General features: G+C 46.5%; 1 protein-coding gene across 14 annotated transcripts in view; it reads right to left on the bottom strand.

Moving 5' to 3' along the window:
* VPS13D (vacuolar protein sorting 13 homolog D) overlaps positions 1-24,772 on the bottom strand; it is a 115,500-nt gene that overhangs the window by 34,154 nt on the left and 56,574 nt on the right. For 13 of the 14 annotated variants that reach the window (XM_083452025.1, XM_083452029.1, XM_083452033.1 and 10 more), the window contains 20 exons: positions 24,075-24,285; positions 23,272-23,519; positions 22,713-22,904; positions 21,990-22,116; positions 21,645-21,787; positions 20,276-20,406; positions 19,747-19,922; positions 19,029-19,152; positions 18,696-18,931; positions 16,983-17,091; positions 16,709-16,872; positions 15,518-15,626; positions 11,616-11,795; positions 10,082-10,189; positions 8,639-8,788; positions 7,824-7,973; positions 6,268-6,364; positions 5,425-5,573; positions 2,351-2,485; positions 1,307-1,474 (listed from right to left, as the gene is read on the bottom strand). In XM_083452025.1, coding sequence (XP_083308151.1) covers positions 1,307-1,474; positions 2,351-2,485; positions 5,425-5,573; positions 6,268-6,364; positions 7,824-7,973; positions 8,639-8,788; positions 10,082-10,189; positions 11,616-11,795; positions 15,518-15,626; positions 16,709-16,872; positions 16,983-17,091; positions 18,696-18,931; positions 19,029-19,152; positions 19,747-19,922; positions 20,276-20,406; positions 21,645-21,787; positions 21,990-22,116; positions 22,713-22,904; positions 23,272-23,519; positions 24,075-24,285 — 3,107 coding nt within the window. Of the gene's footprint in view, positions 1-1,306; positions 1,475-2,350; positions 2,486-5,424; positions 5,574-6,267; positions 6,365-7,823; positions 7,974-8,638; positions 8,789-10,081; positions 10,190-11,615; positions 11,796-15,517; positions 15,627-16,708; positions 16,873-16,982; positions 17,092-18,695; positions 18,932-19,028; positions 19,153-19,746; positions 19,923-20,275; positions 20,407-21,644; positions 21,788-21,989; positions 22,117-22,712; positions 22,905-23,271; positions 23,520-24,074; positions 24,286-24,772 lie in introns of those variants that run through there. The other variant, XM_083452026.1, reaches the window with a different exon arrangement.

Here is a 24,772-nt window from a genome sequence, read left to right as displayed (position 1 = left end):
AAAACCACAAAAAAAGCAAATACAAATAAAATAATCACAAATAAAATCAATTAAACATTAAAAACCAATATATGCAACTCAACTACGAATTCTATCCAACGCTAGTGCCTGCTCAGAGTAAACACACTGAAATTAACGGATCTAAATTAGTTAAATAATTCATTTCAACGGGTCTAACTAGGACTAATGTTAAATATAGTGCAATGGATTGCATCCAAAGTTGGTCATAATCAGGGCAGGCCCATTAATTTTAATGGGTCTACTCTTGAGTAGAATTGGATACATTCCCATCTCTCTGGGCAGGGCTTGCTGAAATAAAAACTTTTCCGTATGTGTTTGAAGTAATATTGAGTGGCGTCAATAGGCAGGGAGTTCCAAAGGATGAAAGCTCTTATTATATAGGAAGGGTTTAAATGGCAACAGTCCATCAGTATGGAACAGAAGGGGGAAACAAAGACATGCCCTATGATCTGTCACGATATTGGCTGATGATTTTATCTATGTTAAAATGGTCTGTTTTCCCACTGGTTCAAGTCAGCCATCTTGCCAACCCATGTTTTGGGACAATCACACCTGGTAACAAAAATAACTGTGCTTTCAAGCAGTGTTGTTTGAGAATACCTGGAGAGAAACAGGTAGGGGAAGGTTGCTCTGAGGCAGGGATCAGCAAATTGTTTTTAGCTGCGGGCCAGTCCACTGTCCCTCATACCTTGTGGTGGGCCGGAGAAGCGGCACTGGGGGGGAGGAGGAGGAGCTAGAAGAAGAGGCGAGGGGGACAAGTAGTCTTCCACCCCACTCCCACCTCAGCCGCTGCGCTTACCCTCCCTGGGGCTGCCGCCACCACCACCATCACTACCACCGCCACTGCTTCTCGTGGGTAGGCAGAGCAAGCTTGTCTGCTCCGTTCTCTGGCTCACAGGAGCACCAGGGCAGTGGCGGCGGAGGGAAGATGATTGGTGCGAAAGGGCTGGCTCCGGAGAGGGACTGCTTAAAATGGCGCTCAGCCAGCCCCCTTCCTCCTCTAGACAGGGCAGGGAGAAGCCAGGAGGAGGGAGGGAGGAGGCGCTGCCACAGTGTGTGTGCAGGAGAGGGGGGGGGAAATGGAATGGCACAGGGGGAAAAAGGCGCAGCCCGGATGAACAGAATCCCCACACTGATCCACGGACAGTCTGCGGGCCGGATCCTGAAGGCAATTGGGCCTGATCCAGCCCGCGTACCTTAGTTTGCCGACCTCTGCTCTGAGGCATCAGCAGTTGCTAGCGCTGCAGGAGGAACAAACGGGCCTCCTTATCCTTCGTATCCCTACCTTTGCAGCAGAGTTTGACACACCGTGGGCAACGTTTCGTATAAGGCCGCCGACATTTCCATATTTTATCAGCCCAGTAACACCTTCCGAAACATCGTTCAGGAGACCCATTGGGTTGCCAAGGAAGTCCACAGAGCTCAGGATCCTTGCCGCTTGGCTGAGCAGCTCCTGGAAAGGGCATCAGAAATGTCACTGGAAACAGAGCCCACGGCAAGTCATCATGTTTGGTAAAGGGGGCTCTTTTGCATAAGAAGGGGCGACCATAAAGGGGGGAGGAAATAAGACCCCTTTCCCTCCTCTCTTCTGTATCTGAATCACAGAGCTGGAGAAGACCAAAATGCAGCCTTCTGATCTCACCATAGGTGCTAAAACAGCAGTCAGAGTGAAGGAGCTGGAGACACCTAAATGTTCATGTCTTACCCTATCAAAACCCTCAAGGGGGGATAATATGTAAGTCAGTAAGTTGCTTTGTAACTTGGGCTACAGACAGTAAGGGAGAACACCCAGCAAAGGAAAGGGGGAGAAAGAGGGGGACAGAAAGAAAGGGAGGGAGGGGTGGCCACACCCATTTCCCCCACTCTTGATTACAAAACAGAGGTGGGCAACCTGTGGTCCTTAAACTAATTTCATGAGGCTGTTGCCACCTAACTAGTTCACACCTCTGGCAGGAACAATATACTCTTCTCCCTGCAGTCTGTGGGCAGGGACCAAGAGGAGCAAAGAAAAGTGTGGTCCCACCCATTTTTTATTCTGGCCGTGGCCACCACTGGCAAGCACAGGGGGTAGTTTAATAAGATGCCCGTTCAATCTACTCTAAATTGGATCAACCACACGAGCGGTCGGTGTTCAGATAGGGGAGCACACACAGAACATCTGCGCTATCACTGTCATCAAACGCTAGCAGCCCTCAAGTCTGCTCAGACTGGGGCTTTGGTGAACCTGAGTGGGGAAGGAAGGTTCCTATGTTGCAATGCAGCAGGGACTACCTAGCAGGAAGGCCTGGCTCCGTGTGGCCCTGCGCCCCCTAGTGCAAACTTAACTCACTTCTTGGAAGTGCTTCAGGATATCGTTAATGATGAACTCTTTCGTCTCGTAGGGATGGACTCTGGTGAAGGGGTCCAGGTTGATCACAGCATCTTCAAACCTAACCAGAGGGAAGCCCAGGGTGCTTTTCAATGCCTAAAGCAAACAGAGTAACTAGATTAGCATCTTAACACTTTAAAGCAACAGCAACGAAAATCAATAGGATGAACAATTCAAAGGGAGAAAAACATAACTGTGATTGAGTGAAGTACAATATTGCTTACATCTTCTCCATCTTCAACATTAAGAAATCAAAATGGGTCAGAATTTACATCAAAATGAAATCAGATCAAAAGTCATCATCACACATCAACAACAATAAAAGGGACAGTCTAAAACATATCTAGACCAGGCAAAAGGAGAAACCGTCGGGGGGAGGCAACTGCCCTCTCCATGATGTATGAGCCATTGGAGGTTTGTGTAATATGCTGTTGTTGGTTATAGGAGAAAGCCATACTATATCTCCTTTGGCCAAACCTTGGACAACTCTGCGGTGGTAAATCAGATGTTCTGACAATTCAATTTGCCATACCCTCTCTTGCCATCTGCTATAGGTAGGGCCAACAGAACATCTCCAGTGAGATATGACCTCAAGGCTACCAATCCTTTAAATTCCGTATCCTGGCATTTCTCAGCTAAACCTGGCAGCTTTGCTTATGGATTACTGCAAGAGGCGCCTTGTGTTAAAAGTGCATGACTCGGCACATGCTTCTCCTCATCTTCTTTTCCTACCTCCCAATCACGTTGGGGTTGAACTTACGAAAAATGAGAGACAATACAAGAATGGACAGAGCTTTAGCATTCGAAGCCCAGGTGGAGGCTGCCTTTTCTCTGCTGCTCCACTTGTTAAAAATAATAAAAAAAGACATCTGAAAGGACATCTTGAAAATCTCATTCCGTTTTCCTTCCCTGAGCTTTTTCCGCTTTCAGTCTGCACAATGAAAGGCAGCTTCCTTGAGTGGCAACAAGCTACTTCCCCGTTCCTAAATCCACTCCCGTCCTATTTCCTGAGAGGGACAGACAGCAGCAGCCACTAAAGCTGAGGGCTTCTCTGGACTGTGAGGACAGCAAACAGAATAACCCTGCCATTGCTTTCCAAAGAGTCCCCAGCACCGTGCAGTTTAATGCTCCCTGCGTTTTTGTTTGCACTGCCTGCCCCAGACTTGAGCTCAGAATGAATGCCACAATATCTGTGGCTTTTATATATATATATATTTTGGTTAATTAAGTGGAGGCTCCTTGTCAACTGGAGGCTAAAAATAGGTGTATTGACTTAGAACAGTCTTTTTCAAACTGTGTTCCCAGGAACTCCAGGTTCCCTGGAACCTTCTCAGGAGTTCTTCAACAAAGAAGCGCAGGAACGAAAGCAAGAGAAGGGCAGCTTGCTCCCCAGTGCAGCTCTCCTCACCCAACACAAAGCAAAGCTGCAAGAGGGCACACTGTGGCCCACTCTGCTCCCACAGGGTGATGGCCAGGCCTGGTAGGTCCAGAAAGTGTTTCGCTTGGATAATGTGCAACAGTTCCACGGCAGGATGTGCAGAGTTTCTTTGGGGGCTTATCCCAGAAGGGTCTCTCTGTCTCTCCAGGGTCAAGAGGGAATGTGCCTCAGAACACCAGTTGCTAAGAATTGCAGGTTGTGAGGGCTGCTATTGCACCCAGGCCCCTCGTGCTGGCTTCCCATGGGCATCTGGTTGGCCACTGTGAGAACAATAAGCTAGATGGGTCTTTGGGCCTCATCCTGCATTGCTTTTCATAAGGTCTGAAAACAAGAGTGTTTTTCCAACACGGAAATGGATCCCCAAATATCAAAGGCCAATATGAGACACAGAATGTGTTGCCTGGCCCAGACTTCAAACTCCCCACACTAGACAGCGTATGTTGTACAGTGGTACCTTGGGTTAAGAACTTAATTCGCTCTGGAGGTCCGTTCTTAACCTGAAACTGTTCTTAATCTGAGGTACCACTTCAGCTAATGGGGCCTCCAGCTGCCGCCGCGCGATTTCTGTTCTCATCCTGAAGCAAAGTTCTTAACCTGAGGTACTATTTCTGGGTTAGCGGCATCTGTAACCTGAAGCATCTATAAGCTGAAGCGCCTGTAACCCAAGGTACCACTGTATATAATTTCATAGAAGTTATACAGTTCCTACTAGAGCATTTTCCCATGAATGCTCCCTCCTTTAAGCCAGAGATGGCGGGTAGGTGTGGGGCACGAAGAGCCCGCGGTTCTCCAGTTGTTGTTGGAGATGGCTGGGGCTGGATGTGGAATCCCACATCACTATCTGGACATACTGTAGGTTCTCCCTACACTGAGAGCCAGTGTGGTGTAGTGGTTAAGAGCGGTAGACTCGTAATCTGGGGAACCGGGTTCGCGTCTCCGCTCCTCCACATGCAGCTGCTGGGTGACCTTGGGCCAGTCACACTTCTCTGAAGTCTCTCAGCCCCACTCACCTCACAGAGTGTTTGTTGTGGGGGAGGAAGGGAAAGGAGAATGTTAGCCGCTTTGAGGCTCCTGAAGGGGAGTGAAAGGCGGGATATCAAATCCAAATTCTTCTTCTTCTTCTTCTTCTTCTTCTTCTTCTTCTTCTCCCATTCATTTTAAGTTGTACTCAGTTTGGTTTCAAATGACCAATAAAAAAAGCAAAGTATCTGCCGATGATCCTCCAACAGGCTTCCTTTTCAGGATATACTTCAGGTTCAAGTCTTAACACTGTCACACACATTCAGAACGTGAATATCCTAGAGGCTGCCCATTGCTGTCAACCAAACATTCGTCAAGCCAGACAATTGGCAAGACAATCCTCAGTTGTTAAGGGGGGAAGAGGCGTGAATTTTACTACCCAATTCTCCCTGGATTCTGCGCTTTCAGCAGATATTATTTCACAGCCTTCGGTACTAGAAATTTGGCTTTCTAAATACAAGGAGATCCTCAGGAAGACTGCAGATCTCCTGCAGACCACTGCTTATCTATCACCCTGCAAGAATTTATTATGCAATGCAGCAGATCACTCTGGAAGGATGGACCCATGAAGCCTTACCTTGAGATCCAAGGGGAGCTTGCTGGAAGTGAAGACACTCAGCTTTATCTGCGGCACACTGATCTTGAGGTTTTCAAAGTAATATCGCTTCCGCGCTCCACCTTGATCAACCGGCTTTTCATGAAGGTTTTCATCGTAACTTTCAACTTCTGTGTTTCAACAACACGACACAGGCATTATTACTACAGTACCTGGGGCATCTAATTTGCTACCATTATGATGAATGAGGGCAACTAAAGTAATAATGGCATAAATCCAGGGAGCTTACAAGTTAACAGTTTCTGCAACCAACAGTTTCTGCAAAAACAACTGTGAGTTGCACCCAGGGTTAGTCCTACTCAGAGAAGACCCAAATAAATTAATGGAAGTGACTATCTGAGGTCTATTCATTTCAAGGGGTCTACTCTGACTAGGACTTAGCTGGATGCAACCTTATGAATCCCAACCCAGCTTACTGCTGTGGTTCTTTGGTACTCCCACTAATCACCTCCTACTCCAAATCAGATCATCTTTAAATAATATATATTAAAATGTGTGTTGTTGTTTTTTAATGCCCCCTTTCAGGACTGCACTGCAAAATATTCCAATATTTGCAATGTGTTTTGTACGGAATATTTCCAATCGAATCAAGACAACATTATTTAAGGCCCCTGCAAGGCATTTTTTCAAAAAAGCAAAAGCAGGCTGAAACCAACATAGAGACATATTGGGGATGGATGAGAAGTATTATGCCAAAATGTTTTCAGCTCAGGCTTTCCAGCTTAATGTAGAAAAATTTCCAAGCATTTTTTATTTCCTTTATTTACAGACTCAGCAGGTGTGACTGCGGACCTGACAACGTACCTGATTCTGACTGATCACAGCCGAAGAAACTCAGAAGTTTCAGGAGCAGCTTCTCCTCGATTTGGACTGTGAACCTGCCAGCTGTGATCATCAGATGCTGGAACGAGAGGGAGGTGTGTTCTTTTCTATCGCGCTATGCACACAACTCTTTATGAAAGCAAACACAGATCACACGAGGAGTTTGCAATCTAAATAAATGCGCTCACAAAAAGACCCGTGACACAAAAAACGTATTTTAAACTCTGCATTCTGAATTTCAGCCTTACAGGGCTTCCACTCGGTAACACATGGATTCAGAATTAATACACACCCAGAAGGAAGCCTGAGGATTTGAACCAGGTACATACGCCAGGAGGCTGGCGGAATGTTAACACATAATACAGATGTTAACCAAAACATTAAATGGGTTCACATTGCATGAAGTCAACTTTTCGGATCTTCAAATAGGTACAAGAAAAAGATAAAATGAAATGTTGGAAGCACTACAGGGTCAACTTGAACCTTAGGGATGTGGTCCCCAACATAGTGCCCACCAATCTGTTTTACTTTTATCTCCCAACTTTGAGGAAGTTCCCTCTTTTGAGATGTGTGCAAACACGTGCTGTCTGCTTTCTTTGGTCTGCATTTTATTTGTTCTGTATGTGTGTTTCTTTGGGCATTTTGCCTAGTTTCCTTGTGGATATACTATACTGAGATATCCCTTCTGTAGGGTATTCAGCACAGAACAAATACAACCAAACACCATAAGTGACTTACTCAAGGTCCCCCAATGAGATTCGTGGCTGTGTAGGGATTTGAACTCTGGTCTCCATGGTCCTAGACTGACCACACATGTGTTCAAATTTTTTTTTGTACATCTGTTTTGCTTTGTCTCCAATTCTGTCTACTAGAGGGAGCAAGACGGTGCAGACGGTGACAGCAGTCACGAAATTAAAAGACGCCTGCTCCTTGGGAGAAAGGCGATGGCAAACCTAGACAGGATCATTAAAAGCAGAGACATCACCTTACCAACAAAGGTCCGTGTAGTTAAAGCTATGGTTTTCCCAGTGTATGGAAGTGAGAGCTGGACCATAAAGAAGGCTGATCGCCAAAGAATTGATGCTTTTGAATTATGGTGCCGGAGGAGACTCTTGAGAGTCCCGTGGACTGCAAGAAGATCAAACGCATCCATTCTTAAGGAAATCAGCCCTGAGTGCTCACTGGAAGGACAGATCCTGAAGCTGAGGCTCCAGTACTTTGGCCACCTCATGAGAAGAGAAGACTCCCTGGAAAAGACCCTGATGCTGGGAAAGATGGAGGGCACAAGGAGAAGGGGACAACAGAGGACGAGATGGTTGGAATGTGTTCTCGAAGCTACAAACATGAGTCTGACCAAACTGCGGGAGGTAGTGGAAGATAGGAGTGCCTGGCGTGCTCTGGTCCATTGGGTCACAAAGAGTCGGACATGACTAAACGACTAAACAACAGAGGGAGCAATGCCTAGATAGGTACACAGATCCCCTTTCTTCCCAGTTCTGCAGTTCAATAGCCCAAACGATATCTGGTTGTTGGATTACCTTGTATATATCAGTTAAAGGGCTCTTACTGGGAAATTTCATGGCATTCAATTGTAGGGCAGGACCTGTCTCAGTTGCTTCATTTTCACCAGTTTTGGGGGTCAGGAAGAGCATGAAAGGCTGAGTGGTACGAAGGAGCTGGTTGTCCACCTAAACAAGGAGATGGGGGAGAAGCATCAAGATATCTCAAAGTTGCAAAATGAAAAACAGCTCCTGGTGAAAAACGGTACCCTGATGTTGAAATGGGAACACTTTTACACGTCCCAAAGAAGACCACAATTTACACCTGTGTTGCCTTAGTAGGCACACCAAGGTCTTCACCATTATATCAGTCAACAGCCAAAATGACTCCAGCTACTTTACACCAGTTATTTCCCATTGGGCAACTTAGTAGGCACACCAAGGTCTTCACCATTATATCAGTCAACAGCCAAAATGACTCCAGCTACTTTACACCAGTTATTTCCCATTGGGCAACTTTTAAAGGTTATAGCATGTCATTTTCTAGCACTGCTAGAGAGAGTTTTGTCTGTTTGGGTGCACAAGTGCCACCTGCTGTTTGCACAGACACAATTCCGTATTTGGGACTGCTCGGCGAACCAGAACGTCCCGATCATTGATCTGATTCGAGGGCAAGCTTCCCAAGGGAACAGCGACTGCTCTTTATCAAGAGGAAGACAACCAGAGCCGCCCCTGGCATGTTTATTTTTCCTTGCATGTCATATTCGCATCTAGCTTATATACTTCCAGGATGAATTTTACTCCAAAGTCTTCTTTCTTTTTGTTCTTGTCTGAGAGTGGACCCATCCAGTTACCTGTATATCCTGTATACTCAGTTCGAGCACTTGACCCGTTGACAGCTGTGTGAAATGGACGTTAATGCCGGTGAAGCTCGCAAACACCAGCTCTTCTGGGGCCTTGTTAACTAAAGATAAACCTATTCCGCCTTCCAATTTCAACTGGACCTACAAACGGAGCAGAAGCAAAATGGGTTGAAAAGCATCCACACAAGCATTAAAACCACCAACGTTTCTATTTTTCAACTTGGGGGCTTCAGTTGGGGCCTTTTGCATTCAGAAACAGGGTTCACATCCCCGTGGAAGTAAAGACTGAGGACTTGTAATTAGAACAACCTAAATCGGATGCGGGGAACATCAGGGCTGGGGACAAAATATGGCCCCTAAGACACATTTGGCTTAGGGTGGCGCTGTGGGTTAAACCACTGAGCCTAGGACTTGCCAATCAGAAGGTCGGCGGTTTGCATCCCCGCAACGGGGTGAGCTCCCGTTGCTCGGTCCCTGCTCCTGCCAACCTAGCAGTTCGAAAGAATGTCAAAGTGCAAGTAGATAAATAGGTACCGCTCCAGCAGGAAGGTAAACAGAGTTTCCGTGCGCTGCTCTGGTTCGCCAGAAGCCACTTAGTCATGCTGGCCACATGACCTGGAAACTGTACGCCAGCTCCCTTGGCCAATAAAGCGAGATGAGCACCACAACCCCAGAGTCCGCCACGACTGGACCTAATGGTCATGGGTCCCTTTACCCTTTACCTAACTGGCCCTCAGGACTGTCCCACACACTCTCCCCAGGCCTCACCCGTCACCAGCCCTGCCTTTTGCCTGGGTAAATGCCACAGAGAGATACAAGTTGGAACTTCTGCATGGTTGGCGCAGCCTTTCAAACGAAGCCGAGAGTCACATCCATCACAGTGCCTGCTATTGCCTGTGGCTCCCCAGAAGGCTGCCATGAGGAAATGTGGCCCTTGGCCTAAATAAGGTCCCCCACAGCTGATTTAAGGAGCCATTACATTTCTGCATGAACCTCCTTGGCACAAAACACCCGTTTTGCTCCGGCTCTGCACTTTTGCAGTCCGGATTCTGTGATTCATCTGCAAGGGACTCCTGTGTGTTATGAAATGCAACCCCAGCTCTTTTGATTCCATAAACAGGAGTTCCTTGCTGGCTACAGCTTGATGTTTCAGAATTAAAACAGTGGAAGTTATCAGCAGTCAAATTTAGACTGTGAATGCTCCAAGACGGACTTTCTACATATCACGATGGGAACTCTCTCTCTCTCTCAGATCCAATCCTATCGGTCTCTGCACCAGGTCTGCAAAGCAGAATTTCTGAAGCACAACGAAGTGCAGTGGCCAATGCCTAATTCAGATTTGAAAATGAGAAGAGTGAGTGAGTGGTCCTTGTTATGCAGCTATCCCTGTTGAAAAAACAGCAGCAACAACAACAACCTCCCAACCTGACTCACTTCCAATTCTTGCTCTGTGTCAGGGTTCTTCAGCTTCCGCAGATCGTGTTCCAGCTCATCCCCTTCGTATGAGAAACGATCATTTCTGCGTTGGTTGAAGTCTGTTATCTAATACAGAATACACTATTAGGATTTTATTTCCCCTCTACAAGGCCAATGAAATCCAAAGGCCTCAAAACAACACCCAGAAACAAAACCTGAAACCTGAAATAGAAAGTTTCAGTAAGAAATTGATGAATCGAAAAGAAACTGGCAGCAACAAAATATCTAATGCAACACTTTGTTCCTAGCTGGTTCTGTATGAACCTTTGCATCTTCAAAGGAGTCCTGTATCCGTGTCCCCATCACTGGTGGTACATCTGGTGTGGACACAACACAAGGTCTTCTTGGAGATGGTGCCCAAGCTATGGAACTCTCAGTGCCAAGTGGTCTGCCTGTTTCTCCCTCTCTTTGCCTTTAAGGCAGCAGCAAGGAACCTGTGACCCACATGCCTCAGCAGAGCAGGTCTCCCCATCTGGCCTGTGAAGCTGGGGTTGCAGGCACTGCCAACAAGCAGAGTCTGCAAAGGCTGGTGCCTTTGTAGTTTGATTCCAAACCACATTTGAGGATGGTGGGTAGAAACAATTTTGCCTGATATAACTGGGTTGTCAGGTGGCCGGCAGATAGGCAGCCCTGCCCACCTGTAAAAATGGCCCAGGGAGAACTTAAGCATCGTGCCCAACGGCTTCTGCGCCACTATTTTAAATTGTCATTTTAAAACAAAGTAATTGCAGGATGCTTTTCAGCAGCAGGGGCCATTCTTTGATCATTTTTGTTAGCGGTTTCTAATTTATTAGCACCATTGCTATTTATTTCCTGACTTCTGGGTTTTTTGGGGGGCGGGGGTGGTAATTGTTTTGTTGATAATCGTCAGTCAGCTTTAGGGTCCCCTTTTTGGGTATGGAAAAGCACATATAAACACTGTTATACTGAAAGATAGCACGGGTACTGAAAGATGCATTAGCTTAATTTGCAAATGTTAAGTCACCGTGCCAACGTCTGAAGAAGTTTGGCTGAGGCCATTCCCCCAGTGCCTTGTTTAGCAATGCTCAGTATATATGAATGGATATATAAACAGTGGGCCTTGGGTGCAGAGGTGTTTCAGCATTTTCTGGAGGTATGACTGGTGCAGACATTACAATCTTTTCAATGACGCTTTAAGACTTTAAAAAAATCTGGGATTTTTAAAGGCTAATGCTGCTTCAGCCTGCTTTTAGTTTTTACAATGTTTTGCTGCCTAAAAGTTATGAAAGACACTGTAGTTTTCTATTAGCATTCTGTATGACTAACTGTCTATGTTCACTGCGTATCATGTCTGGGTGAAGATCGGTTTAGAAATACTGGGTTGTGTTCAATGTCAGGCCAACTTAAAAATAGGCCTGGTGAAATGAATGAATGTGATGGACTCGGCTCCACAAATGTCAATGGGTCTACTCCAAGCATAACTTAGTTATAGAAATAAATCTCCATGGATCAGACGGAGAATTTCCATCACCTGCAGGACTCTGGTTGGGCCATCTGGAATGACCCTGACTACCAAAACTCCCGAGCCAGGCCTCATCTTCTGATTGACAAACTGCTGTTCCGGTGGAACTGGACCTAACATCTCCAGGGACGTATCGGGTCCAAGAACGACTTCTGCTCCGTCATGTAGCCCTGCAATGCCTCCTTTTGCCTAGAAGGAAAGAGGAAACAACAGAGAAAGTGGAAAGAGCTTAAAACTAAATACAGTGGTACCTCGGGTTACAAACACCTCGGGTTACAAACATTCCGGATTACAGACTCTGCTAACCCAGAAGTAGTACCTCGGGTTAAGAACTTTACCTCAGGATGAGAACAGAAATTGTGCGGTGACGGCGTGGCGGTAGCGGGAGGCCCCATTAGCTAAAGTGGTACCTCAAGTTAAGAACGGTTTCGGATTAAGAACGGACCTTCAGAATGAATTAAGTTCGTAACCATAGGTGCCACTGTAGCACTTTCTATTCAGAGCATCTGCATTTTCAAATCTTCGAGCCGATATATTTTAGCTGACTTGAGAACTTTTCCATATATTCTTTCTTTCTTTCTTTCTTTCTTTCTTTCTTTCTTTCTTTCTTTTTGTCGTTTGCTTTGGTTAGGGGCTCATAGCAAACTGACTTAAGGTCCAAACCTGTGCAAGTTTGCTTGGAAAGCAGTCCCACTTAATTGTATGGGACTTACCTGGGAGTGAATGTGCAGAAGACTACAGCCTTAAAAGGCCAGGACCTTGGTCCCTCTAGCTCACTATTGTCTTAAACTTACTGCTGACGGCTCTCTAGGATTTCAGACAAGGGATATTCCCAGCCCTACCTGGAGATGCCGGGGATCAAACCTGGGACCTTATGAATGCAAAGCTGATGCTTGACCATGGAGCCACGGCCTTCCACTTCTTTGCAAAGCACTACAAATAACTACATGGAATTAGGGAGGAAGGGGAGGCAGACAGGGCAAATAGAGGGATCACAAATCCCTTTAATAAAGAATTCTGAAGAGTGCATCTGTTATAATATAGCTTACAAATTAATTCCAGATGGATAGCTCAGAGTAGGCAGTCTTTGATCAAAGATCTCTGAGTTACTAAAATACACTCCCCCCCCCCACCCTTTTCTCTTTCTCTTTTGGTAAATCAGGTTTGATTCTTAATGACATAGTCTGCATTCTCCCTTTGAAAATCCTTTTCTTGTGGAAAACCAATTCACTGTAATCCTACCAATTTTAAGTTTTTAGCTCAGAGCTTTCCTTTCTGTTAAGCTTCCTATTGCGGCAATCAGTGAAGATCACATAATATAAGTGAAAAGGTTTTTGGAAACAAAAGCTAGACAAACGTAAATAAAACTAACAAACCACACAGGCCATAAATAATTCCTGAAATGCAAGCATGGTGGCAATGATCAAGTTTTGGCAGAACAGGGATGCTCTGTGGATTTCTTTACTTTTCCTTACAGGGCTGACAAGAGGCCAGGGCAGGCAGAGCTATCCTGTGCTTTTTATCCCAATTCTTATGCTGGTTTGTTGAATTTATCAGTCGCTTCTTACAACCGGCAGGGATCCCCGAAGCAATTTGCAGAAAACTTTTTTTTTTATAAATGCAATGTAATCAATATAATGACCCCAATGATACAATGCAGAATATAGCAGTGCTTATAAAAGAAACCCCCCAAAACCCCCTCAACGTGAGCTGAAAGCGTAAAAGGCCCAACCCTCCCCAATCCAAACCAAAAATGAACACCTGACAGAGAGAAGAAAATCCAGGTCTCTAGTGCTGTCCTAGTAGATGGGGAAATAAAAGAATGTTTCTGCTTGGTGCTGAAAAGATAACAATGCTAGTGCCAGCTGAGCTTCCCTGGAAACAGCGTTGTTCTGTGGCTAGAGGTCCACTAGAGAAAAGACCTGCTCCCTGCTATCTGCTGGACCTCCCTACTGATAGGACCTAGGGGAGGTAAGCTGCACCCCTTAGCCTGTTCTTATTGGGTGAGAAGAACCCAGAAGAGAAGGAAGGAAGTAGGGGGAAAGCTGCAATGGATAGAGTTGAAGGGTGGAGTGCTGGGGAGGACGGGCTGTAGCTCCACGGAAGAAGGCCCAGAAGGTCCCAAGTTCCATCCCTGCCAGCTGGGGAGGATGCCTACCTGAAGCTGCTGCCAGTCAGTGCAGACTTCCAACGTTTTCAGGCATGCAACCCACCTTTAATCAAAGCATCTCTGCAGTGGGGTGGGGCATCTTGCTGGTGAGGACAGGAGAGTTACTACTACTGACTGAGGTGGCTGAGAACAGTGTGTCACACTCTTTGCTTCGGCTGCCGATTTTGGCCATCGGTCATGGATGCTTTAGCTTAAGAGTCCTGCATTGCAGGCGGTTGGACAAGGTGACACTTGGGGTCCCTTCCAATTCTACAATCCTTTTCTTGATACTTTTTTTCCCCATAGTATTTGTCAGGCTCCATTCTGAAGGAAACCAGCCCTGAGTGCTCACTGGAAGGACAGATTGTGAAGCTGAGGCTCCAATACTTTGGCCACCTCATGAGAAGAGAAGACTCCCTGGAAAAGACCCTGATGTTGGGAAAGATGGAGGGCACAAGGAGAAGGGGACGACAGAGTATGAGATGGTTGGATAGTGTTCTCGAAGCTACCAGCATGAGTTTGACCAAACTGCAGGAGGCAGTGGAAGACAGAAGTGCCTGGCGTGCTCTGGTCCATGGGGTCACAAAGAGTCGGACACGACTAAACAACAACAACAACAAATTTGTCAGGCGGTCATGCCCATTGATCCGAGCTTGGATCAGGCTGCAACTCAGCCATCAGTCTGGACCCACCCATCAAAGAGCAGTGGCCTGGAAGACAAATGGCCCTAGTCGACATAAGGAGACTCCCTAGGTTTCCATGAAAGCTCTAGGCAAGACATTTGTTCAGACCTCTTGCCAGAGAAACCCGTTCCTCCCCCTGCACCCGGCTGGGTATGGAGGGAGAGAAGAAGATGGGGCTGCAGAAAGAGAGGAAGAGGAGTAGGTTGAAAAGAACGAGAGGGAGATTGGTTGGGAAGGGGAAGATCTCACTCTTCCCTGATGGTCTCTTAACTTTGATCCCTGACCAATAACCCCAAGGGAATGTGTCTCTCAAAACAAGAAAGGTTCCCCATGCCAGCTATAGCGCAGAATGACCGTGTGTGTTAAGTTGAGATCAACTGGAGAGTGACTAGGTTCAGGGCCACCCTGCGAGTTCCAGAACACAGCTCTCCCACCCAGCTCTCCACATTATATGGCTGGTCCTGGGCTACCACAGAAAGTTGGCGGCAGTTAAAAAGCCTTTGTCTTTGAGCTACTCATGTGCTGCAAATTAAAATCAGGCCTATGGATCAACCCGTACCTTTGCCCTGGCAGAAATGTTCCAATGAAATGCAGAAGTTGGATGAAATAACGCCCCAAAGGCAGTGGGTAGCTTGTGGCTTACTGAACAGATTCCTGGTTAATTGTTGTTGTTTTTAATAGATCACAGGCTTTTTCAGCCCTAGGGCCGCATTCCCTTTAGGGAAACTTTCTGGGGGCCATGTGCCAAGGCCAGAGGCAAAAGTGGGCAGAACAAGGAATGTAACGCCTTACTGCTGTGCAGTAGAGAACTTTCTACACACACCCCGTCTCCATCCTCCGCCCAGGCAAGCAAGAGACATTTTCATAGGACCTTTCCCAGCCAGGCACAAATGGTCAAGGAAGGTGTAAAGCAAGTATGGCTATAGCCCAGGCAAAGTCCTAAGGACCAGACAGAGGCCTGGAGGGCTGCTTCTGGTCCCCAAGCCCAGGGTTCCCCAGCCCCGTTAAGAGGTTTTACAAAGGGCTGGTCCTTGTTCACCTCGAGAGACATCCAGGGGGGAAAAACACCCAATGCCAACCTGAACGACAAGCCCGTGCATGCCACAGACGAGCTTCCCATCCCGAAAACTCCAGGTCTGTGTCGTGCTACGCCGCCGGTCTGGCTTTCTCAGCATCAGCGGTTCATACCTGAAAAAGCAAAACAAGTTCATCTGTGCACCATTTGTTTTTCCCCGTTTTTGCTTTTTTTAAAATGATCTGTGCATTTTACTTTATTCCATTTCCACCCACCCACAATGCTAATTTACGGAAAGGCTGTTGGCCTCTGATGAGCAGTGGGATGCACTGTTTTTTGCAATTAAGGCCAACATCTACTCACAGAAATTCGCTCCCACAAGATGCAGAGACGGACAGCAGCTTTAAAGCTACTGTTTACCTACCTTTCTCTACCCTGCACCTAGACAAGCACCACATTTCAAGGGCACATTCCAGCCAGGCAAAAAAAAACAAAAACAAAAACAAACAAAAAAAAACCACACTCAAGGAGGGCACAAAAGAGGAAAGGGAAAGTGTGTGTGGCCTTAAAGGTAAAGGGACCCCTGACCATTAGGTCCAGTCGTGACCGACTCCGGGGTTGCGGTGCTCATCTCGCTTTATTGGCCGAGGGAGCCGGCATACAGCTTCCAGGTCATGTGGCCAGCATGACTAAGCTGCTTCTGGCAAACCAGAGCAGCGCATGGAAATGCCGTTTACCTATTTATCTTTAGTAGATACCTATTTATCTACTTGCATTTTGACATGCTTTCGAACTGCTAGGTTGGCAGGAGCAGGGACCGAGCAATGGGAGCTCACCCCATCGCAGGGGTGCAAACCGCCAACCTTCTGATCGGCAAGTCCTAGGCTCTGTGGTTTAACCCACAGCGCCACCCGCGTCCCTCCGTGTGTGGCCTTAGGCCTGATTTAAAGGCCGAACAAGTGCCAGCTTCATAACTAGTGCATTTTCTTCCTCTGCCCAATTTATTTTTCACCCTGCAAGAGTGCCCCTCCTGACAGCAATAATGCAATTACATTTTGGGAAGCAACACAGAACAACTGGTAAGGCAGAATTATGTGTGTACAGTTTGGTAATAATCCATCACTAGTGCACCAATGCACCATCAATGACATGTTGCAGGATACACCTGCGCTTTGGCATTAAACTCTGATCCCAAACTCCTTTTGCTAACACGAGTGAGCTCCTCATTAGGAAGCCAATTGGGGTGTTTGCAGACCTGTTGTCTGTGACGGCAGCCAGGCCTGCGATGTCCAAGATCAGAGAGGATTCTGTGGAACGGGGAGGGGACGGCTTGTTCGGATGGTGAGGAACCGCAGAGCCCTCGTGGCAAAGCATCCCAGTGCCCGTCATCCTCCACAACTGGGAGCGCTTCCCCGGCTCCTGAGAAGAAAACAGCAGCGACGAAGAGATGGGATCACAAGCAGCTCAAGGCACCCACTTTTGTGTTCAGAACGAGGCAGTTTCTCTCCACAGACCGTTGAGCTTCATACCTTTTTCTTTAATATGACTCTCTGCGTCTTCAGAGAAACATCCAGGACAAGTTCAGCACAATCCACGTCCTTATTCGAAGCCACGGGCCTCCCGGATTCTTCCTGCAGTCTAGAATTGGAAGGAAATTGAGAAGGGTTCCAACACTCAGAAGGAGCAAAGATGTTTTAATATTATCAAACTTCTTACAAGTGGTGAGCAGAAATGTAACTTTTACAGGAAAGCAAAAGCACAGGCAATTTTTTAAAATGCTCCCGGTAGTAGCTGCAGAGGCTGCCCATTAGGGCAGATGGAAGTGTGCCCCACCAGTGTAAGCAAGCCTGCCTGCTTACATTTTAAGCCCAGGGGGTTGGCACTACCTGTCATTTTTTTCCTCCTTAGTCTCCGTGTTGCCCATGTGGAATTCAGCAGGGAAGAGGCAGGTGGGACGAAACTAGAACTAGCTGCCAGTCATTGCCACTGGCACCACCTACTGTCTGGGCCTCTCCCCTACCCGTTCCAGTAGGGATGAGCTACCACTGAATATTGTTGTTGTTGTTATTAATTTATTTGTACCCCGCCCATCTGGCTGGGTTTCCCCAGCCACTCTGAGTGGCTTCCAACAAGGATTAAAAATACATTAAAACACAGTCATTTAAAACTTCCCTAAACAGGGCTGCCATCAGATGTCTTCTAAACGTCAGATAGTTGTTTATTCCTTTGACATCTTATGGGAGGGCATTCCACAGGGCGGGCGCCACTACCGAGAAGGCCCTCTGCCTGGTTCCCTGTAACTTTATTGTGCCAGAAAGCCCTCGGCGCTGGATCTCAGTGTCCGGGCAGAAGGTTGGGGGTGGAGATGCTCCAAAATGTTTCTGAGCAGTACAGGGCTAGAAATGTCTTTCCTTTGCTTCTGGTTAGTGATGTGTGACTGTATAACTGTATAAATGTATAACTAAGAAGTTTGGGCGCACCACATTACGATACACTGTAAGGGATAGTAACAAGTAAAGACAGGCAGGCCCCTGCCCCAAGGATGTTGCATTCTGAAACATCAACAGTGGGGGAAGAAAAAAATGAGGAAGATTCACGATCAGGGGATGAACAGGAGCAAGCGCAGTTCCGCAGTCTCCGTTTTAAATGGATTTCTGCTTCAAATGGCGATGTTTGCTAGATTCACAGAATGGTAATCGGTGAATCAAATCGCTCACTTTCAGCCCAAGGTGAGCATTATGACCCCATAGGTGGCTCAGAATGGAAACTGAGCCAAAAACAGCCTCTTTCCCACCACCACAGTGTCCTTCCTACTTCCCCCATGCCTTGAATGCTGCTGTGGTGTTATTCCAGGCACCCTAAGGAAGATCTTCAACACTGCCTGTGCTGCTTCTGCAGTCTGGGGTGGGGGTGGGGGTGGGGAGGGGGCTTCCACTGTAGCAGCCACTTCCAGGTAAGGAGACTGGGCTTGGGGAGACTTACTACATTCTAAATATGTTACCTAGTTATGAGTCCTGTTATAAGCTCCTCCCACAATAAAGCTATCAATAGATTTTTGGAAAGCGTGCTCATTTTAACAAAGTGCCTTGTTCTGCCTCTGGCCTATGAACGGGAAAAGCATTCCTAGGCTGCAGTCCTAGAACTGATTTTATTTTTTTTAAGCTGCTCCGACAGCCATTTGGTTAAGGGGGGGGGGGGGAGATAAACGCTGCAAATAAATGATGTTTAAAAAGAGAGGTTACCCTGAGAAAGTGTACGTTGCAGCAATATAAATGAAGTTCTCATAATAGAGCTGCTTGCTGTCTTGGAAGTCATCCATGCTGCAGGTGATTTCGGAGGAGCCGGCTCCTTTGACGGTCAGGGTTATGTAAGGCAGAAGGGTGGGCTCGTCCCAGGCATAATCTAAAGAGGTTGTTGGCTTGACTTCTGTGCTGAGCCGTGGTTCTGCAACACCGTGCTGAGCAAAGACGATCGGGACCTAGAGCAACGAGGATGTCACAAAGGGGTGAACCATTAGCACCAAGTCCCAGAAACGTTTTTGTTACAGGCCGTTATGCTACGAAATGGTCCGTCACCTTGGAAAAGTTGTCTATGCGGAACGGGGGTGGTAACTGGATGGTGTCGCTGAACGAAACACGGTATGTAGCTCCCTTCAGAGTGATCTCTACTCGTAGAAAGTAGCATTTCCCAAGGGTGTCCCTGCAGAAAACAGAACCAGTCTGGTTAGTGTCACAAACCAGGAAAGCACCTTGCAAAACCAATAGGTTTAAGTAATGGCTCACAGTTTCAAATCCTCATGAAGGTGAGAGCTAGAAATCAACAATGCTTTCACATGCCGGAATACCTGTCCCAAATATTGGCACATCCAAAGATAATGGGCTCGCATAAATTCCAGGTGTAATGTGAACTTAGAATTAACTTAGAATCAATGCACTGTCAATGAAGAAACCTAGATTTGTCTACTTTTGCTCCAGGGTTGTCAGAGCAGAGCAGAGGTCATGGAGAGGGAAACTCTCAAGGTCAAGCAAGCAAGGCAGAGTAGATCCGATGAGGAGGGAGAAATCACACACACAGCTATCAGCCGGTGGCCAGTATATCTGTGGTTCTCTTTTGCCTGACTTTCTGGAGCTCATTTTGGAGGAGGTGGCTATAATAGATAGGAATTCCCTGCTCTCTAGAATCACGATGGTAAGCCCATGTCAAATTCTGTCTTGCACAACAACTACTAAGGAGTATGCCTGCACATGTGTTTTAGATGTATTAAAGCAGCAGCATCCACACGACCGAAACTACCTCATATTGATATGGAAGGAATTGTTTTTGTTGACTTCAAAGCCTCCAGACCAAATGCAGTTTGGGACATCCATGAGCCGGACGCAAAGCAGCTGGTCGTAATCGTTGCGCGGCCAGTGGAACACGACACTGGAGCCAGGGAGGGTGGAGATGTAGCCATCTGGGTTCGATGTGCCCTGAAACAACATGCATCAGCCAACAGCATTTACCAATAACCATTTTGCATGGCCCCAAGGCGAGCAATCAATTGATGGTTTTCCTTAACCCACATAAAGAAAACACAGGGCACGCCTAAATGTTAGTTAGCACGAAGAACAACCAGTCTACCTGAAGGACAGATTTCATTTGGATTGGCATTATTTACATCAACACCGCATGGTGCTCTGTCCCTGTTATGCGCCCAGTACAGAGTCCTTCCACTGCCAGGCCCTAGAGGGCTAGTTAACTTATTGAGGGCTTATTATACAAGGCTGGAAGACTCTTATGCAGTAACACTAAAACTGCTTAGAGGGAATGGAAGCTTTCTTACCTGTCCCCTGGCAAACGCCCGCTGTGCAAAGGCAAGCTTGTGCATAGATTTATTATCTAGCAGGTAGCGAGGGGCAAACGTTACCATACAGGTGTCAATGTAGCGACCTCTGCCCTTCTTGACATCGATACCTGGTAATAAATACAGCCACAGTTAGAACATGCAGCATCTGGGGCTCCACAGCCTTAAAAAGAAATTTAGGCATTTTATTGATTTTCCCAGCAACTGGTATTCAAGAGCATTACTGTGACTGGCCATGGAGGCAGAGCATAGCCAATATGACCAGTAACCATTGATAGCTTCTCCTCCTCCATGAGTTTGCCTGATCCTCTTTTTAAAGCCATCAGTCGGTGGCCATCCCTGCCTCCTGTGGGAGTGAGTTCCGTAGGTTAACTATGCGTTGCAGGAAGCAGGACTTTCTCTCTCCAATCGATAGGGGTGGTTTAGAAACAGTGGAGTTGGTCTAATAAAATATGGTTTATCAGTAAAAGTGCTATGCTGCCACACACACATTGCTCCTCAGCCCAGTGGCATAACACAGTCCGATCGCAAAGACTGATGCCATTTAGTTATTATTTAGTTTAAGTAGTTATATGATGCAGTTTACAGGACAATCCATTTGCAATGCTTCTGGACCAGACGTCTGCCCAAAGGTATTATTTTTACCCATCTACCTGTAATCCATACTGAAGTGGCTATCTGTCAAGGTTGGTCCTAGACCTTATACCTCCCTCCACTTCCCCACCTTGTAGAGAGTTTGGAATTTGGCAACAGATATAGATGGCTATTCAACTTTCCATTCACCAAAACCCTTCACAGCTGCATGACAGGCAGCAATTCAGAGGGTTGTGGAGCTGGATCCAAGCGCAATGAAGAGGCAGCTTCTTCTGCTGCTGCTGCTTTTCCCTCCTTTCTTATGGCTTAGGGGCAGTTATGGGGAACCTTTGGGCCCTCCAGGTGCTGCAGAACTACAACTGCCACCTACCCTGGCTTTGCTTTCTGGGGCTGATGGGAGTTGTAGTTCAGCAGCATCTGAAGATTCCCTACTCCTTGCATAGGGAAATAAGGTAACGTCAAATCATGCTTTATGATTCTGGCTTGTCTCTGTAAACCCTACTCACCATTACTCAGAATTTCAGACTCAGGCCAATAATGAATCACGGTTAATGGGAAAGCTTCTGATCTCTTTGCCTGAAATTCATGCATGTTAACAATAATCCAGAATGTATCAATGAATCCAAACCAAACCACTGTCTCTTGAATTTTGTGACTACTGTAAGCCGCTTTAGAACGCAAACTGCTTTAGAATCAACAAACAAGTAAATTATTTAATATGATGTCCTCAATTATTAGCCATACAAGTTCTTACCAATGTTATAAATAAGGCCTGGCCGGTTTCCTTGTTGGATCACTTTAAGGGCTCTGACCCCACTGCCTCCATCCAGCGAGAAGCCTTGGCACCAACCGGGCATACCTTCAGGGTGGATTCCTCTTCCAACTCTCATTGTGCAACTGCAGCAAGGAAGACAATGAGATATACTACTTCAGCAATCCATACGATTCTGCTGATTTAGACGAGCCTTAAGAACCTACAGTGCAGTCTGGACCCAATTAAATGGTCATATTTCAGTTGTCACAGAATCAATTTTCCAATTCGTCTACAACATTTTGCCACTGCACGGTTCTCTCGTAATGTCCCGTCACCAAAGCTTACAGGTTTGGCTGTTCTTTGTCAGCATAACAGAAGAGGAGAGGGCTCAGGCTTCTGGCCAGCTCATGTTCTTCAAACTGGCCTGCTGCATCGATCTTGGCATTATCTTGTCTGAAGATCAGCGGCAACCCTTTAAAAAGAAACCAACCAGATGGCCGTTAGCATCTGAATCTGAACTTGAATGCTCTGTTAGTTGCATCATCACAGAACTAGATGGACTCACTTTTTCTGTGTGTATCATTTAAACATTGCTTTAAAACAAATGTCCTTATCTCGACACGGGAAATACGACCCGGTCGGCATTATTGAAACCTGGTGGGATGAGACTCATGACTGGAATGTAGGAATTGAGGGGTATAACCAGTTCAAAAGGAATAGACCAAAGAGGGAGGGAGGAGCTACTGGGTGTGATCCCGTGGTCAGAAATACTCAATGAACTGCAAGCTTGGAATGCATACCAGGTTGGTGGGGGCAAGCAGATGAGGGGTGGAGAGTTCCATCTCTCTCACTGGGCAAAGCATCAATGACTGGGTGTTTGTATTCAGGTTACGTTTTTAATGTGATTCGTGTATTTTGATTACTGTATTCTTATTCTGGTTGTAAACTGCTTTAGGAATCTTTGGTGAGAAGCAATTATCACATTCAGTAAGCCTAACCTGACCTAAGCAGATCTCTCATTTTCAGGTGAGGAATTCTTACATCCGTAAGAAGTCAGGCCAGATTTACCTGTTTTGTTGAGGAGCCAATACGGTGCTGAAATAAATATCTTCAAGGACCCTTCAGCGCGACACACGATCCTTATGGTGAGATTCATCTGCCGCTTGTTAACGTCGTACATTCGCATCCGCACAATGTAGTTCTGTGTTCCGGGGGGTATTAAAAGCTCTTTGCACTGTGGAAAGTTTTCAAGGGAGACCCCTGAAATTGAAAAGAAAGAAATGTGTGCTCTTGACCGTTCTTATGGGGCACCTTTCTCCATTTGGGGGAGATTGGAGAGCAAAGTAAGAAACCCATTTTTTATTTTTTTGTAAATGGTGTCCTCCCTTCCAACAACTGCACTGTATGAGCAAATGTGATAGCCATGGTGTGACTTGAATCCTGGTACATCCAGACAGTGCATCCAAAGTACAATTTTTTAAAGTTGTTTTTAAAAAACAATTAGTTACTTCCAAGGAACTCTCTTGGGAAAACGAGGGATAAAGGGACCTTTGGCAGCCATAGCAAACTTGTGCTTTGGTCTTGACGTCCTATAGCTTAAGCCACAAACAATCCCTGGGTGCCTTACCAAGCTCAATGTTCTGCGAAGTGTCGGCTGTATGCAGTACCGCCTCTTTCCCAGGTTTCAGGGTCCCATTAATGGGCATCCCTTTCACGTAAAACTCCAGTTCACAAGGCAGCAGGTTACAAAGCACCACGGTCGGAAGGAGATAAATGGTGTGTCCGGGCTGCCTGAAAATCTGCTTAGCGCTGTCGGAAAAGATGTTGGAGGGCATGTAATCTGGGTAATTCTCTTTCTTTATGGCGACACAAAACCTGTAAGGGAAAGGCAAGATACGTATGAGTCATGGACGTTGCCTTTTGCAGCAATGCTTTTATATGTTTCCCCCACTCTCCGTAGTGCTGTGGGGCATCTCTGAGGTGGTACCATTTTTTTGCAACTCCTTCTCCTAAAGAAGCTCAAGGCTGGACTTCAGGCAGCAGGTCAAGGCGGTCCATTTTAGGAGAACCTGCCTGTAGCAACAATTCTATTCATCGTATTGTTTGGTTTGCTGTTTTACGCAATGCTGTGTTTCTTTTTGTAAAAAAAGCAGAAAAGCCGCAGGGTTAACAACACAAATTAGGTAGCACAGCCAGCTACTCAGCTGCCATCAAATGGTAGCCTGTCCATATTTCTCCCTCCCACGTGATGCTTTCTTTTCACTACCCTTGGAGCAAAATGGACAGATCTCAAACACAAAACACCTCGGTCATGTTGTTTTCTAAATACTTCCTTTTCTTCATTTCTCGATAGCCTCTGCCAGCATACAACACTATTTATATTAGGAACAGGAGAAGCAAACAGTGCAGTTTCCCCAAGACCCAAGTCACCTGAAGAAACGGCTGTTTTCAGACTCCATCGCATGGCACTCTCGTTTGCTGCTGCTGACCTCCGAGGTCTTCTGCACATTTGTCCAGTGGATCGGAGACTTGCAGAAGAAAACTCCCATCCCCTTCGGCCTGGCCTGAAGTCGCCAGGATGTCAGATGCAGGGGAATAGCAAAAGAATCCCCCGGCATGACCGAAGGCAGCACTACAGGCTCTGCAACCAAATGAGAAATGCAAAATATGCTTGCAATACATCAGTTTCAGGACAGACAAAAGTGCAGAGCACATAGTTGAAATGATGAATCTGCTTTTGCAAGAGGCAGTGATGGCCACCAGATTGCATGGCTTTAAAAGAGGATTAGACAAATTCATGGAGGAGAAATCTGTCAATGGCTGCTGGTCACAATGACTATGCTCTCTCCCTTCTGCTGTCAGAAGTAACATGCCTCTCAATACTAGCTGAAGAAATCACAAAGGGGGAGAAGGCTGATGTGCTCAGGTCCTCCTTGCAGGCTTTCCAGAAACATATGGCATCTGGCCTGTGAGGACAGGACGCTGGACTATATGGACCTTTGGCCTGACTTAGCAGAGCTCTTTTTACATTCACCCTTCAAAGGAGAACCTCTGTTCTGAACTGTCATGGGTCTCGCCTTTATCTTACACTGCTGGGCCTTTTGGCCTCAATTTGTATCTCGGATTCC

The sequence above is a fragment of the Podarcis tiliguerta genome (assembly GCF_965153285.1).
Source record: "Podarcis tiliguerta genome assembly, chromosome: 8".
Classification (NCBI taxonomy): domain Eukaryota; kingdom Metazoa; phylum Chordata; class Lepidosauria; order Squamata; family Lacertidae; genus Podarcis; species Podarcis tiliguerta.
Note: the sequence above shows the minus strand (reverse complement) of the source record. Positions and strands in the feature narration are given on the sequence as shown.